The sequence below is a fragment of the Mycteria americana genome, chromosome 2, assembly GCF_035582795.1.
Source record: "Mycteria americana isolate JAX WOST 10 ecotype Jacksonville Zoo and Gardens chromosome 2, USCA_MyAme_1.0, whole genome shotgun sequence".
Taxonomy (NCBI): domain Eukaryota; kingdom Metazoa; phylum Chordata; class Aves; order Ciconiiformes; family Ciconiidae; genus Mycteria; species Mycteria americana.
The window spans coordinates 139,414,166-139,432,208 of NC_134366.1; the positions used below are offsets into that span (position 1 = coordinate 139,414,166).

At 35.2% G+C, this 18,043-nt stretch overlaps 1 protein-coding gene across 2 annotated transcripts in view; it reads right to left on the bottom strand.

Moving 5' to 3' along the window:
• The window catches only part of TRPA1 (transient receptor potential cation channel subfamily A member 1), a 45,890-nt gene that overhangs the window by 13,996 nt on the left and 13,851 nt on the right, over positions 1–18,043 (bottom strand). For both annotated transcript variants that reach the window (XM_075495729.1, XM_075495728.1), the window contains exons 8-17: positions 13,486–13,534; positions 9,514–9,613; positions 8,431–8,531; positions 6,958–7,127; positions 6,705–6,869; positions 5,233–5,347; positions 3,784–3,950; positions 2,823–2,916; positions 2,112–2,171; positions 612–710 (exon numbers count right to left, since the gene is read on the bottom strand). In XM_075495729.1, coding sequence (XP_075351844.1) covers positions 612–710; positions 2,112–2,171; positions 2,823–2,916; positions 3,784–3,950; positions 5,233–5,347; positions 6,705–6,869; positions 6,958–7,127; positions 8,431–8,531; positions 9,514–9,613; positions 13,486–13,534 — 1,120 coding nt within the window. The remainder of the gene's footprint in view (positions 1–611; positions 711–2,111; positions 2,172–2,822; positions 2,917–3,783; positions 3,951–5,232; positions 5,348–6,704; positions 6,870–6,957; positions 7,128–8,430; positions 8,532–9,513; positions 9,614–13,485; positions 13,535–18,043) is intronic.

Sequence of the window (18,043 nt, forward strand, 5' to 3'; positions counted from 1 at the left end):
TTAAAAAATTGTACAGACTATTGCCAACTATACCTGTGAGATGATCAAGCTTTTCTAGTTACTTTTAATGAGAAAATACTTATTTATTTATTATTAGACAGTATACCAAGTCTAATTGCCAACAGGAAGCCCAAAAAGGAATCAAATTAAGCCAGAAAGTTTGTTCTGTAAACATTTTCTGACAAAGAATGAGAGAACAGACTGGCAGTGTGAAAGAACAGCAAAATTTGTTTCAGGCACAGAAAGTATTTTGCAATTAGCATATGAAAAAATCAGTTTTGTCAATTTTTTCAATGCCTTACATTCCAGTGCATGGTCACTACAATGACTGGAGTATGGTTTTCTTTGATGTATTACTTGCACATACAGCATGTTCTCTTGAAACATTCATAGTTTCTTAAACAAACTAAGCATTTTTATCTAAACCTAAAAGAAATGTTATTTATTACTTAGACTATAAGAAATTTGGCCCATACTTCATTCCAATGTACTTTAAATACACAGAGTTATGGGCTTTGGAGACGAAATATTATGATGAAAAATTCAAACGTCTTGATTTTATCTAAAGCAAGACTGCATGGAATGATGTCAGAGTAACATAAATAACTTACATTTAAAGTGGTAAGTGGTTCATAGAAAATGTCTTCACCATCCTTTAGTTTCTTGTTAAGTGTCAGGGGACACTGAAGATATCTGAAGTTATATTCAATCTGAATAATAAACATACACCAGCATTTAAATATGATGAAACTGATAATCTAAGACTGAGATAATGTGCTTAATTTTAAAAAGGTTATCCTTTTGAGAAAAAAAAGGCATATTGTGTCAAAGTAATTAGAACACTGATGTATACTGTAGTTACTCTGCCAGTGAACACATGCCATCAAGATACACATTTGTGACTGTAAGATGATTAAACAAACAGCCATTTTGAATTGTAAAATAAAAAGTACACATTTCTTCTTCAAATATTACAGTTTAAAAAGATCATTCTCATAACTGTAATTTGTTTTAATGTTGACTTTGAAGAAAAGCTTGTATTTAAAAGTTATATGGCTTTGAAAACACAATATAAAGAAAACATACAGTAGCAGAAAACTTGTAAGTTTTCTGTTAATGATGTAGACACAACCCAATGTAATAATTGATAAGGTGGTTTTCAATATGGTTTCAAAGGTAACATAACTGTAGAACATTCATGCCTCCTTAGCATTGTGAAAGCAATCTACTGCTTAAGAGTTTGGACAAAAATTTACACAAAAGAAACACGTTGAACTCTGAATTATTGATGATAATTGTACTACTATTGATAGGCATGCTTTTGATATGCATAAATAGATATTATGCCTTCTATCACATTATTTTGAAATAGCCATAACCTCTGATACCCAGCTTGATTGCAAGAATTAACACAGCAAAGATAAAATCTATAGATTGCTCAAGTTTAATGTTATACTTGTTAAAATGCAGAAGCATGAAGATTACAGAAACTGAACTTCAAAGCTGTTTACAGCCCAAAGGATAAAATAAGATCAGTCACCTGTGTTTTCTGTTAAGATCTGATATTCATCTACAAGTGTATCTTATCCATATAACTTGACATATACATTAAAGTATACATATTGGGTATTTCCCGAACTTTCAAGTCAAAAAACGTGTTCATTTCAGTGTCACAGAGGCAATAAAGAGAATTAAATCAGTGGCTTTGCTGAGGAAAAAAAAGAGACTAATAGTTGAAGATTGCTATTATCCGATAGAGTGATTTTTAAAAGTCATCCTAATACTGAGGAGTTTTTTGCCAAATACATATTAAAAGCACAGATTAAAATACAATTATTGGTGAATAACCATTGAATTATTCCTAAATCAAGTTAAAATATTGGCTGATTTCAATTTGCCAACTATAGAACTATAATTGCAACTATAGAAAATATTCAAGAGGTATTAGAATTTAGTCCAGTATTAGTAGCTAAAAGTCAAGCTGATGATTTTCTAACTTAATTATTACCCAAATAATGTACTGCTGCTAACATATAGCCAGGCACATTGTGACATATTCCATCCTAAGACCATAAAATGTACTATCTTCATAACATTTTTAATCCACTTACATAGAAGTCTCGACTTGTCTTTTCCTCTGAAGACTCAATTATGCAGTTGTCCAAAACCAGCTTTGCAGATGAAAAGAAAAGTGAATTAAAGTGATATAGATAACATTCATCAGAAAGAATACAATGTTTGTACCTGAAGAAAATTACCTTCAAATACAGCAGTCATCTAATGGAAGTGATGATTCAGTCAGATTTTATGGTGTATGTTTTGAAGAGATAAAACTCCAGAGTTTACATGTAGGAGTTAAATAATGAAACTATGCAGTTTACAAGGCTACATGCTAGTTTACAAGTATAAAATGTAAAGTGTTTATGAATATATACCTACCAAGTCACTTGCTATTTTAATAAAAAGTATTTCTGTAGCGTCATTTAACAGTTAGCTCAGAAGGTGAAAAGATCTCAAATGGTTTTGAACCCAATTCTCTTCTGACTTTCATCACTTTTATACTCCTTTTTATACTACTTTTATGCTCTTATAACTCCATTGACCTCAGGAAGCTAAGAATTTTTTCTAATACTAAAGAAATTAAACGGGCCAAACTGAAACTATCACTAAAGTACAATTAAATCCATTTGCGAATTTATATTGTTTCTATTTTATAATAATACATATTAGTGAGGACAGCATTAGAAAAACAATGGCAAATGATGCACCGTAACTAAGGGGGTTTTGTGCAGATATTTCTTTAATATGTGCAGAAAACTTACTTTAAATGAATCAGGAAGATACTCAACCATTTCCAGCAAAGGACACTTATTGGCACTAGAATAGTGAGAGAACGTCACAACAGCTTCTTCCCATCTGCAAAAATGAGTTGAGATAATGGAAAATTAATTAGTTGCTTCTCTTTTAAATTAACTGATTTTAGATTATTTGAGTTTTATTTAAGATATATAACAAGTTTATGCACCATCAATTGGAAAATCAGCTGTTTGGGGAGTAATTGAGCAACATTCTGGATGCTTCTCTAAGAATGATTCATATTTAATTCTATTATCAATTAAACAGAAATGTTTCAACTATGCTAAGACCTTCTAAAAAATATGAACTAAAGCTGGAATCTTGGGTTACAAGATTAGGTGAGTAATAATAAATACAGTAAAATACTGGCAGTGTTCCTGCAACTCTTACTAAAAGATGTGATCATTAGGCAATGGTGCAACACTTTTACTCCTGAAGCGGGGCTTCACTATGTTGTAAAATAAAATATTCTAAACTGCAGTTGAACTGCCACATTTTAAAATATTTGCAACATTTAAAACAACAACAATTTTAAATTAAATCTCTTGAATGGTATCACTTGTACTCACATTTTGATTAAAATTCTGTACGTACTGAAGCATTATGTGAAAGGCCAAAATTATGTATGTAAGAAGAGGTAAGACATGGGAAGGATTACTTATTTCTAATGGCTTCTGCATGTTTTTTTTAACAGAATCTGAATACTCAATCTAATATGGAAAACAACTTGCCATATATCCAATGTCCATTACAATTATGCCATTTTTTATTTGCCCTCACTAGAACACAATATAATCTCTGGAATTTTAAAATATGTACTCAGTCTTACTTATTAAACTACAGGTTTTCAGAACTTAATCTCAGTTAAAAAACCAAAACAAAACACAATGGAAAATAAATTTAAAAAGCATTTTCTGTGAACCTTACCTTTTGTGCAAAATGACCGCAGACACTACATCTTTTCTCCTATTGTGTATTGCTTCATGGAAAAAAGAAGCTACTGCTTTGTTGAACAGAATTTTTGCACCATAGTCAAGAAGTAACCTTACTGCTTTTGCATGTCCTTCTCTTGCAGCCAGGTGCAAAGCTGTGTTCTGTGCAGAAAAGTAGTACAGCAATGCATCCATGAGAATAATTTAAAAAAAAAAGAGTACATATTTCAGTCCTTTCCCGCACTGAAAAACCACATGCTATTCTCAGTTGCAAGTCCTGAATACTTTTACTAGCAACATTAAAAAGTAGAATATTGTCACAGAGATTCTGATAGAGATTATAGACAAGTTCTTTATTCTATGTCTACAGCTACAGTAGTGCTAAATCTGAAGAGGAAACTCAGCTGTAGGTAAGAAAGGCTTTATTAATATCTTCATTAATATCTTTTAATTTTGTAACTAACAACCTGCAACTCACAAATAAGTAAAAATGCTGGTATCTACAGATACAGAACACCTGCATTTGACAATCAGGAAGAGAAGCATCCAATTATATCCAGATGTGCTCATACAAACAAATCTGCAAGAAAATCTGCAGGCACAGTTTTATAAGAGGAACATTTTTTTCTTTGGTATTTTCATAAAAGTAAGGCAATGAGTGGTTTAGGAATCAAGTCACACTGAAACTGACTTTTGAAAGCCTTCCCAACTCACCCAGATTTTTCTGAGGGAAATTAAGAACTAAGCGTCGGCTTCTCATTAATTTCTAGGCAAGGTTTGTTCCTAATCTAATGACTGTAAATGTTTTCAACACCAGTTCTCAGAGCAATTAGCAACACCTTCTGTGTTGGAAACTGAATAGTTCTTTAAAATGACCACCCTATGTTTTCTGATGGGGAACTGTTAGGCAGGTTCATACAAGAGGTCTCCAATCCAGGAAATGGATTCTGTTTTGACCCAACAGATACTGCATTTGTCCAAACTTCAGAGCAAGATAGGAGCTGTAACTGTTGGACATCGCTGTGCAGAACAGATGGATTTAAAATATGTTAATGAGCTAGAGTTGATATTGGATTTTTTTTACTCTGTATAAGCTCTTTAAATTTAAATTACAAATGTTTGTACTACATTGTTAAAATACTCTTGCATTGTAAAGGGAGCAAGAGGGACATGTCTAACATACTCAGTATTTTATGTTTTCTATGAGGCTATTTGCATTTTTTTTGTCTCCCTCTTACAAGAATTGCATAAGAATTTCAGCAATCATATATTAATCTAAGCAATAAACTTTAACAGTGGGGAAATATAAAGACTTTAAATCTGCCACAGGAAATGAAATATTACACATGTAATGCACAGTGGAAAACTACAAATAGCATACCACCGACATTTGGTCTAGAAATAATAGCAGACAAGAAACAAATAATGCTATGTGAACACATACCCCTTCTTCATCCACTCTGTCAGTACACTTCACATTAGTATCCAAAATGATCTGCATTGTGCGAGTGTATCCTCCGAAGGCAGCATGGTGCAGGGCTGTCCAGCCTTTATAATCACTTACATGTAGTGGTACAAAATTAGTAATTATAAATGGAAAACTTTTTATAAATTTAAAGTAAATGTAAACGTCTCCTCCTTTGACTCAAACGTCTTTTCTTTGGCATGACTACTGCAGAGATGTCCATGCCTTCTGTCAACTACTATGTGATTATCAATGCATCATTTGGAAGTAAAAGGTTCAACTCAATAACAGTATTTTGGTCTCCCTCTCTCTTTTCTTCTCTCTCTCCATTTCTGTATGTATCTGGATTGTGCCCATTTTCTTATATGTCCCTTGAAAATTACACAAATGCTTGCAATATTCTGCGACTAATACTTGGCAACAGACGTGGCATAGATCATGGCCATATTATGGAATTTTGCATTTAAAGATAGTGAAGGTACAAAACATTATAAGCACACAAATCTATTCCTATTAATATTACTTCATCTTAGTATAATGAAACTCATTAAGCCTTTTATCACATAGAACCTAGCAGGACATTTCTTTAAAAAATGCCAGATTTAAGTCTAAATTAAGCCTAAATACATACACACATACATGTGTACACATAGATATACATACATATATATACTTTTATATACATTTGTATATTATCATCTCTATCCTTGCTAGGTGTACTAGTCCAGCTAAGAACACGGGAAATAAAGGGTTTGACAGTAGTCCATTTAGTGGGTCCTCCGCAGTCACAAATAATGAACGTATGACAGGTCTGTTTGCTAAAGGATCTCCTCAGAATGCTTAGGCCCCTAGCTCCAAGGTGTAGCTGCAGTGGATGTGGAAGCTCAGGACTTGAAAGTTAAAGCTCTAGACTGTGCCTTGGAAACAGGACTCTCAACTTTTGGTAGCTTTGGCTCCTGACTTTACAGGTGTGAGCCTGGAAGTTTCTGTGGAGCTGCCAATGATCCGAGAATCTTTAACCTGAAATCAGGACTTAGGGTGCAAGGCAAGCTGCCTGTGAATCACCAATCCTAAGAACCCCTACTCAAGCCTGTAAGTGAAGCTGACATGATTATAATATTTCCAGAACAATATTTTTCCCATCAAAAGGTTCAATATTCTTCTCTCAGTTGGATTTAGAGAAGCCTCAGTTTCCCCAGCATTAGAAGCCTTGCTTTACAGCTAGCTGTGATTCTATATGTCAGGCTGAAGGAAGGCACAATCAGCTTAGTTTTAAAAATATTTTAGAAATATGCTCTTATATTGTATATTTATATTTGTATATATTAATATATTAAATATTTTCATATATTGTATTTATATTTATATTGTATTAATTTCCCAGCAGATGGACATAAAATGTAGGGTGATAGTTCTTTTTTGCCCCAATGAATGGAAATCTGTATACTTACCAGAGAAAAAGGGCCCCTCTCTTCAAAAGAAACTGAACTACCTTCTCATGACCATTCTGGGCTGCCAAATGGAGGGGAGTCATTCCCTTCTTATCACCTTCATTCAAAAGTCTTGTGTCTTTCATGTCTCTTATAAGTCGTTGACATGTATTGATGCGCCCATAGCTTTGAAAGATAAACATAGAAATTAATGTCAAAAAAATACCGATGGAAAAAATGGCATTGATTCCATTGCCTAGACTGCACTACTAACCTGGCAGCAAAGTGTAATGGTGACTTCTTGTCCCTGCTCTTAGAGTAGATGGAAACGTTGAGGCTGAGTAAATTATTTACAGAGAGGGCCACACCTTGTCTGCATGCATAATGCAATGGAGTGCATCCTTCATTATCTTCATCCACTACAAGATTTTTAATATGTTCCATCTGTTACCCCCCAAAAAAACCCCAAAAGCACAGAATTACATTTATATCACTAATGCTCCACAGCTTCTAATAGCTTGTAACAATAGCATTAATACTTTAAAGCAGTATCTAAAAATAAGAAACAAACTTTGGGAAAAGTAAATTTAGCAACAATGAGCATTTAATGTCTGCTGATTTGTGGGTCACCATTTTTTCAAACAACCACTCTCTGAAGAACAAAGCAATTTGCCATCCTGCACCCTTACTGCAGTCCATCCACAGTACAATACAGGAGATTCTTCTTTGCTGCCATTCAATCATAATACTCATTGCTGTCAGCAGAAGGCTTGTACAGAACATAAGGGTAGTCTACCATCTATATTCAGTAGCAAAACTTCTGGCTGTCAAGAACCATCAGTTCACTGGTTTATGGTGTAATTTTATTTCCCCCATTTCTCTTTCTCATCTTCATTTTCCTGTTTTTCCTCCATACCTTGTCTAACACTATCCTATGTGTTTCTTACACAGCCTTTCTTAAAGCAACTAAAAATCTCCTCCCCCGATCTGCTCCACTCCTTTGTCTGAATTACTAGTATGATCAATAATTAGAAAGTCAATGCAGACAACTGAGAGTTACCACTCTGGTTTAGAACTGATTCTCTACATCTGCTGAAAAGGGAGGTTAAATCCATTTCGCATTACTCATCAAAGTTGTTTACAGATTTCAGCAGATATTGTAAGAAGATCAGTTATACTTGATTCACATTCAAAAGGTTGTTCCTGGAGCTCTGGAGGCTAGCAAATTTAACTCTTTCAAGCGAGCTTGGGCTCTAGCAATATGAGTGTTTCACCTCAGCATAGCCAAATACAAATCCATGTTTGAAATCCTTTTTAAAACTAAATCCAAGACTTCATTACAGTCCAGTCCACAGAAAGCTCCTGCAGAATATGCTGTAAGCTATTTAAGTCCTAGAGTTTGACTGAATATGAGCACGTCCCCTAGCTTTACTGCATGCAAGCTGGGAAAATAGAAGTGAAAAGTTCTATATTTTATTGCCTACCTCTTGAGCTATTCAATCCCCCAACAGCAAAATAATTTATGGGATTATGTTATTCCTTTGCCTGGCAATAAGAAAACTGTATTATTGGCTTTGAAATGTTTTCACGAGAGATACGTACCTCTTCAAACTATTTTCTGTGACACTGGGCAACTTAACAAGTACCACAAACTTTTACAAACATTCCAAAATAAAATTATAGTTGCTTTTTTCTTTACATTTTCCAGTAAGGGTAACAGAAAGATATAAATTGATGCTTACTGTACCTGCAGAAATTTCTCATTCAGATGCTGTAATCCTCCAGGCTGCAATACCGTCAAATGCAAGAAATTCCGACCAAGATGATCTTTTAATGATACATTAGCTCCTAGATAAATATGGAAATAAATACCAGCAACTTCAAAACTGCTGGCCTTCTTTATCTAGTGAGGATATATCAAGCTGTAGCCCTATATGTAGTACTGAATTTGTACCCTATATGTAGCACCCTGGCACTAATTGATGATGTTTAAGATGAAGGAACAAATGTTGAACAAATGTGTTTACAAATCTATAAAATAACAAATATTATTTCAAGTCAACATTATAACATATAATTTTACTTACAAAAAACCCCCTACTGACACTCAGATTTCATCATTATGTGTGTATGCATTTTGTATTTCATTGTAGCACTAAGATTTATGTGGGGCCTTTATTTTCACAGATACTGAGCACCCACAAATCAAGCAGTAATGTAAAGATGCAGATAATCACCTCTTCTAATCTTTTAAAGTTGTAATCTTGTTACAGCTTCAAAACTTGTTACAGGGCTTATTAACAAAATCAGTTATATTACTATTAACAAGAGGAAATATAGTAACAATAATTAGCTTGCACCAAAAGTGTAGCAATTGAAAGATATAGCTCAAAAATTTTCAAGGTGACTGTGGTTATATAAAATCACAGGTAACGCTTGAAATATGGGCTTTAACATTTAAAGATTGATTGCTAGTATGAAACATGACTCTGTGTAAGTGGTGTATTTATTCCACAGTTCTGCTTACTTTGTGAACTGCTAAGGAATGCGGGGATGGAGTACCAGTGCCATCTCTACCTTCAGAAGCATGACACATGGCATACAAAGTTTTCTACAGCCTGTTCACTCTGTATTAAAAAGGGTGAAATCATCACACTAATTCTTCCTTTATCTCAGGGGATACCAGCACCGTGCAGCTGTTTAGCTCAGCTGCTCCTGGACTGTATGCTGAAGTACTGAATTGAAATTGAGAGGAAAGTTAGATGCAGAGTTTTAACATGTGTGAACCCTGCTCAAAGGAAGTATATCATATGTGTATATTCCTGTTTACCTTTTGAGAGCAGTAAATTCACAATTTTCCATGATGCACAGGAAGTGGCCAACAGAAGCGGAGATCGTCCTTCGATGTCAACACTATCAATATTAGCCCCCTGCAATAAAGAATTTCATAATGAATAATGAATAAATGAAATTTTAAAATGGTGCTGTTCTTTATAAGTATAGCAGAATTACAGGCATTCTTAGTAACTCCAGATGGTCCAGATAAGTACATTCAATAAACACATTGCATCTCTATATAAAACTACTATGTTTTCAAACTATCTGCCACAGCCCAGTCATCTATACGTATACATTTAGATGCCTAAATAATAGTGGCCTACTTCTAGGTATACTGAATTCACAACTCATGATCTTTTGTTAGGGTACCTTTCCATGCATTTAAATACTCAAAATATGTAATTCTAACTTGAAAATACTGGGACTGAAGCTCTGCAAAAATACAAAAATTGCAGCCCTTTTGAATGATGTGGTCTTACCTATCAAACAATTACCAGAACAAGACCCTTCTGAACCTCTATGCTATATGAATACTGTTCAAGACGTAATGCACGCAGAGACTAGTATAGTTTGAACTGTATAGCTTGATCTACCTCCAGTTTCTATCTTCATCATAAGCTATATGAACCAAGTTAATTTTGACTCCAAAGTAGCTGTATCAACAGTGGACACATTTTTATTCTCCAGACTCAAGGGTTTTGATACAACTTTTCTTCTTAGGGGAAGCACAAGGACTGGAATGAGATATTCTGGCAAAAGCCCAGTTTTGCTATTTTGTCTATTTTTGCAGAAGATACATATTGCCAGGACAGTATGGTCACTATGGTCACAGTATCACTATGATCATATCAGCAAAATACTGTGAGCATAAATGTATCTATCTAAAAACTCCTGCCAACAAGGGAGTATGAAGATACAAGTAAATGAACCAATGAGATGTATGTATATTTTATGATGTTTTAGATATAATTTTTCTAGATATTGAGTTGCAAGTCAAATTGGATGAGTTGAACAAAGTACACAAAAAATCTATTTTATTTCAGATTATATCCAAAGATCATTGAAAAATAAATCAATGGGAGTTTTTCCATTAACTTGAATCATCTCTGGGTCCAGTCCTAATTCGAGAGAGAATTAATCACAATTATGAGCAATATTTACTTTCTAGGATGGTAAAACCTGTAATGTAGTAATAAGAAACATTTAATAAATGTGCGATGATTACTTTACCACAGAGAGCAGGAAGCTTCCAATGTATGTTGATGAAATGTTTGAGAGTAACACATGCAGGACCCTTTCCCCAGTTACCTTTCTACCAGGTCAGACAATCTCTTAAAAATGTAATTATTCATCAAAGAAACAGACCTTTTTTATCCAGGTGGCTCATTAATTTCAGTGAATACAGGGCAGAAATTTCCAGTTAATAATGCAATCTTTAATCACCTTCCCTCCAGCTAATGTAATTGTTCAGCCTTCAGCAAAATGAATTCAGCAGCATTCATCATTATTTATCACAATAAGGAGTAACTTATATATTGCCACATATATTTACATTTATGATACAGCTGAATTAGGAGTTTGTAAATTTAGTTTCTGAACTCCTTTTACTTTTGAATTTATACATTAATATATATGAATTAAATAGACATTAATATAAAAATAAACATTATGTTAATTTTGTAAATATAAATTTTATACTAATTTATATTTAATATTTTTATATAATATTAATATTTATAATTTAATATTTCATTTTTCTTTTAGTGAAGACAAAAGAAGCAAAAGGGGAAAAAGGAAGTTCAAAAAAAGAAGCAATAAAATGTGTAAAATTAATGCTTGTTTACTTTGAATAAGAACATTTCAATAAAATTAATGAAGTAAACTCAGGAAGCACCACACACCTCAATGCTAAATTGTCCAGTACACAAGAAAAAAAAAGACACTAAAAGATGCACAGAAATTGCTAAGATACTAGCTAAATCATGAGAACTTTCTGATTTTCATGTCTTTATTCTTTCTTTATAGTTGTGTACATAACTTGTAAATACAATCACACCATTTTCATGCACAGACCAGATATGTGCACCTAACTGTCAAATATGACAATGGCCACTTTGACATTATTGTTAAAGTCATTGTGCTTAAAATCTTAATTTGCAAACCAATTTGTAAGTAGCATTTCTTTAAAGCTATAAAGTTTTGTAATGTTTAGAAGTTGGGAATAGTGATCCAGGTTTCTGTCTTCTGCCTTTTTTAAAGGCTTTGGTTAGCCTTCAGTTATGGCAAACCATAGCTGTACATCTCACCAAAACAAGAGCATGTACTCGTTGCCATGTTATGTTGAGGCCAAATGCAAAATAATGAAAAGTTCTGCAAGAAATATCTGTAGAGTTTGATTCTCTGCTTTTTGTGTAGCACATTGACCTACAACTTACAAAAAAATCGGTCTAATTTAAATGTAAATAACATACACTGTGGGCCTGGACAATTCTGTTTAGCATAGCTAATCTTACCTTTTCTATCTAGAAGACCTAGATGTAACACTGTATCTGTATACAACGGCTTTTATTTTCAGACACAAAAAGTACCAAAAATAAGATAAAGGAAGTAATCATTGTAAGTTAATGTGCATGAAATGTGGATATTTAATGTATAAAATAAATAAATTTTGTTCATTATTAAAACCAGAAAGCCATTCTGAACTGGAATTTGCTATTCCTTTTGAGCAGTAACATTGCTCCATCTTTTCTTTTTCACCCTCGTGTACACCACAGCATAGGTGACAGCTAGTGATCTTGCCAGGAGTCCAAGACAGCAGGCAGCACAGGTTGTACATGCCGCATCCCACTAACCCCAGCTGGCATATTTTGATCCATTCCCAGACAGGGCAAATGCAAACAGTCCTAAAACTTCAAAACTGACATACTTGACATGGAAAGACAAACAAACCCTCAGCATAGATTGTATGAAAGAGGCCAAAATAGTCAAAATTACACTGAAGGAACAAGTTTGTTCTTAAGCAACTACAGTGTTAAAGATATTCCCTCTAAAACTTTGTGCACAGAAGCCTCCACATGCAAAAACTTGTGCCTGTATTTATCAGGTAATAACTTCTGTAGATAGGTTTTGTTGTCAGACAAGTTTAAGCAGTCAAATCTCACCATTTCACAATTGAATTGAATAAAAATAAGCATAACATCTAGTTCTGACTAAATCCAATCCCTATGACAGAGTTTCTGAGAAAAGCAAAACTGAATGTAGAAGAGAATTTTTCTTAACACAATTGTCATGAAATTAAGTAAAAAACCTAAACATACATAAAATGAAAAAGAAGTCTGCTGACTTCTGAAAATTTCCTCATCAGAGTGGGGCATATAATGGTTATATGAGCCTTAGTTTAATTGGTATAAATGGACACTTGGAGCATAGCCAGTAGCATCCCTGGATATGTTTCTTCTCTTTCTCCCTTATAATTGTTCAGTGAAGAAATATAACCAAACTACATAGAGTAAAAAATATTTCTAGATCATGCACAAACTTCAATATACGGCTATGTGATCCCAGAACAATCATATGTACATACTTCAAAGAAAGGACTTCTTTCTTGAAAAATCAGATTAAATTCAATGTGCATTTAGCATTTATTTCATATTTCATATCCTAAAAGTGAGGATGACTGAACCAGTTTGTCATATCTGGTAAAAGATGTTTATGAAACCTTTCTGAGTAAGTAAAATGGAAATAAAAATGCAAGTTTTCATCCTCTATAACTGTGGGATGCTATTATGGAGCCATAACTACATCTGTACTGTAACTGTCAATTATGCATTATGAACTATCTCTCTCTCTCTCTCTAAATAACCTATACCTGAGAACACATTCTCCTTTATGAATTTCTCTATGCAGACCTGTAGTAATAGATAGCAATAATCTCTATAAACATGTTGCTTGATTAAATATTTACCATTGAAATCAAATACTCTGCCAGTTCGTAATGATCAAACAATGCTGTCCTGTGGAGAAAAATGCAAAAATACAGCAACATTAGAAAGGACAATGAAGTTTCAAGCAAAAGGTAGTATTTTTCTCCATTTGCTCTATTTTCTAATATTTTCAAATAAATACATTTTAAAATAAAGAGACAGAGAGATACCTTTATTACATAATTCATTTTAATAAATTGTTTCCATTTTTGCCATGCAGTTTTGTTTTTAAACTATGTTCAGTTCAATTAATACATTAAAAACTCACTGCAGGAAACAAAGACCTCACTGATAGGTCAACAGGCATTTTACCACTGTTTTTTAACAGAACCAGTCATTTTATATGTCAGATCTTTCACTGTACCACACAAGGTCAATATAGAATTCCATAAACTTCAGACTCAGTTTGTTCCAGGCAGACCTAGAGCCTCAAATATATTTCATTGATCCAATCTTTAAAAATAACTTGCTATATATTTTGTGTAATAATGCTAGAATGGGGGTAATATGGCAATGGCTTAGCTAAACATGTATTCTGACTGTAACAGGCAAGTTTACTCAAAAAAATATGAAAAAATATACTGATATAAATCATGATGACATTTGTTAATTTACTAAAAATATTTTAAAGCTGTCTATACACATGAGAAAGTCTCAGGTTTTATTCTACAATAAGACATTGAACTATATATTATAGGAAAAAAAGTGGTCAAAGCAGGAAGTATAGCACAGTTAATACACACACTCTAAATGCTTTCAGAAGTCAGACCCCTATTAAATATTTTGACTCAGTAAGCAACACAGAAGGACAGTTCCAAGGTTGTACTGTATCTCAAAGATAACAGTTCCCTTAGCATTGTAAGAGGTAATAACACAGGATGTACTATAGTTAGAACTGATTACTCAAAAGATGTATTTTAAAAATCATGTCATGGTTCCAAATAAGTAGAGATGGCTCCATTATCTATAGCAGACCCCTGCAGCCAGGCATAAACAATGAATGCTTCACTCACACTCCAAATAAATTCCAAGGTGCCCGAAGAGAGAGTGAAGTCATTTTATAAAATATTTAGATGGAAACATGACAGTAGGAATGTGAATGGATCAAGTCCTGTCTATGCTTCACTGCTCCTTCACTTCTCAACAAGTTAACATTCCTATTCAGTTTGTTTATATTCTGAGAGATTTGGGTGATTTTCTACCTTTCTGATGATTCTTGATAATACTTTTTTTCCTATTTCACAAACATAGGGAGTAAAAGAGTGTCATTCTTTTTCCAAGCTTTTTCCAAGGACAATCATTTTCATGGATATGACAGCCAGTTATCTATTAAGTAGTACGTTGTGTCTGCACAATTTTCTTTGGCGTTCTGTCATCACTTTGTCTTCAACAGTGTTCTATCGCAGTAGCATTTCCAAGTGTACCCAAACTTATCTTAACTTTACAACACACTCCCCTTTTAATTTCTTCAATTATCTTTGAATCATTCCACTTTATACTGTGTCCAAAGACCAATCACCTCTACTGTCTCTGACTTTCTACCAATTATTTCATATTGTAAAATTCCTTGTAGAATAACACTGTAAAATTATTACATTTAAATGCAGTGACATATCTTTCTTGCAAAAAATGTATAGATGGGGAAATATACTATCTTCCATAGAGTTGGTAGCCAGCACATTTAACTAAGCATCTTTCTGCTACAGAAGACTGAGGAAACTTCTCCACAGTCTAGTGCTCTGGTTTCAAATGGACTGTGAAAGACTAGAAGTCTAGAGGATTATTACATACACAAATGCCATCTGCAACTTTGTAGTCACAGGGAAGTGTACCAACATCTACTTGTAGCTGATCAGGTGTAAGATAATGTTTTAGGGAAAAAGATGAAAATATTTTTTAAATTGTTTATATTATTTTTCATTCATTTTCTGGAGAACATAACCCCATTGGACAAGGGCATTTGTTCCACAACTTCAGAAGCTGTTAACAATTCCATAGACTTGTTCACCTACTACTTTACTGGAGTAAATTTTCAATACCAACTGTTAGTTTGTCAGGTTTCAGCTGGGATAGAGCTAATTTTCTTCCTAGTAGCTGGTACAGTGCTGTGTACCAGGATTTAGGATGAGAAAAATGTTGGTAACACACTGATGTTTTAGTTGTTGCTAAGTAGTGCTTACACTAGTCAAGGACTTTTCAGCTTCTCATGCTCTGCCAGGTGCACAAGAAGCTGGGAGGGGGCACAGCCAGGACAGCTGACCCAAACTGGCCAAAGGGCTATTCCCTACCATATGATGTCATGCTCAGTATAGAAACTGGGGGGAGTTGGCCGGGGGGCAGCGATTGCTGCTTTGGGACTGGCTGGGCATTGGTCAGCAGGTGGTGAGTGGTTGCATCACTTGTTTTTCCTTGGGTTTTGTTCCTCTCTCTCTTTCTCTCTCGTTGTTTTCCTTTTCATTACTATAATAATAATAATAATAATAATAATAATAATAATAATAATAATAATAATAATAATATTTATTTCAATTATTAAACTGTTCTTATCTCAACCCACGAGTTTTCTTACTTTTGCTCTTCCGATTCTCTCCCCCATCCCATCAGGGGGGAGGGTGAGCGAGCAGCTGTGTGGTGCTTGGTTGCCGACTGAGGCTAAACCACAACAGTCCTTTTTGGCACCCAATGCGGGGCTCAAAGGGTTTGAGATAATGACAAATTAACCAGAGTGTATTAAGGAATTTATATCTGTTAACAGTTGTGGGTCACGATATTGATTCATCTGTTACGATATTAGTTTATCTGATCTGCACCATGCTCATTTTTTTGCTGTACATGTTAAAGATCAGTGTTGGTTTTTGCAGTTTGCTGTGCTCTGCAGTGATTAGCGATTAGTGATTAGGTTTCGTCTGGGAGAGTCGTTATTAAAACACTGTCCTTGAGCTTAATCTGGTGTTTCAGCTTTGTACTGAAGCCATTACTGTACTTCGGGTACCACCTCGTGGAGACAATTAGCAATTATACTTCTTCCTCAGAGGTTTTTTTATGGAGGAAATACAGAATGGTACCTTTGCTACCTTCTTCTATGATGTTTTGTGCTCCATTACAATAACTTTTCAGTATCTTGAACATCCTTGGGTACTTAAGATACTTCTATTGGTATTTCTTGGGAATATTGTTTAGGTTTTGTCTAAGGTTAATAGGCAATTTAAGAATATCATCCAGACATCTGCCCCAAGGATGGATAGTTATGAGTGGCAGGGTGTGTGGGATAGCATGGGCAAATGCCTAGGACGGTGGGCACCTCCAATGTTTTGGAACTTCACCCCTAAACAAGTGCAGAATCCTGAAAATTTAGTAGAATATTTGGAAATAGTGTGCTGTCACCCTGGCAATTCTAGGGGGACACAAATCACTGCAATGTGCTGGGGCCTGGCCCATGCCTACCGAGCCCTATTCAACACTACTCAGTACCCTCAAGGGGAACAGAAGGTCTCTGGATCTGATGACAAAACGACAGGTACTGCGGCTACGCCAACCCCAGCAACAAGCACTGCGGCTACTCCAACCCTGGCGACAGGCGCTGTGACTACTCCAACCCCTGCAACAGGCACTATGGCTACTCCAAGCCCGGTGACATATACTGCAGTTACTCCAACCCCCGTAACAGGCACTGCAGCTGAACCTAAGAACCAATCTAATATCTGGTATGTCGCCCCTATACACAAGAAGAAATCTTGGAAGCGAAAGTCAGCTCATTTAGAAAGGGATGATGAAAAAGCAGAGCCATCATGAGGAGAGGAGGAGGAAGAGAAAGAACTCATAAATGAGGCAGTAACCACTCGATCCCTGTCCCTGAGTGAGCTGCGAGATATGCAAAAAGAGTCCAGCCGTCATCCAGGCGAGCACATTGTCACCTGGCTGCTCTGATGCTGGGATAACGGGGCCAGTAGCCTGGAATTAGAGGGTAAGGAAGCCAAACAGCTGGGATCCCTTTCTAGGGAAGGGGGCATTGACAAAGCAATTGGAAAAGGGGCACAAGTTCTCAGCCTCTGGAGGAAACTCCTGTCAGGTGTGAAGGAAAGATATCCTTTCAAGAAAGATGTTATATATTGCCCAGGCAAATGGACCACCATGGAGAGAGGTATTCAGTACCTGAGGGAATTAGCCATGCTGGAGGTGATTTATGGTGACCTGGGCAATAAGCAGTTACCCAAAGATCCAGATGAAGTCTGGTGCACACAACCCATGTGGCAGATGTTGATATGGAGTGCACTGGCATCATATGCCAACTCATTGGCAATACTGACCTGGAAAGATGAAGACGGACCAATGGTGGATGAAGCGGCTAGCCAACTCCGGGAATACGAAGAAAGTATCCCTTCCTCCCTTGTCTCGGCTGTGGAGAAACTGTCCTGGGAGGTCCAGGAACTCAAAGAGGATGGGTCCTACTCTTCACCTGTACGGACCAGTATCTCAGCTATTGGGAATCAGCGTTCCTCTGCTCAAGAGAGAGGATATAGAGGGTACACACCACTGGGC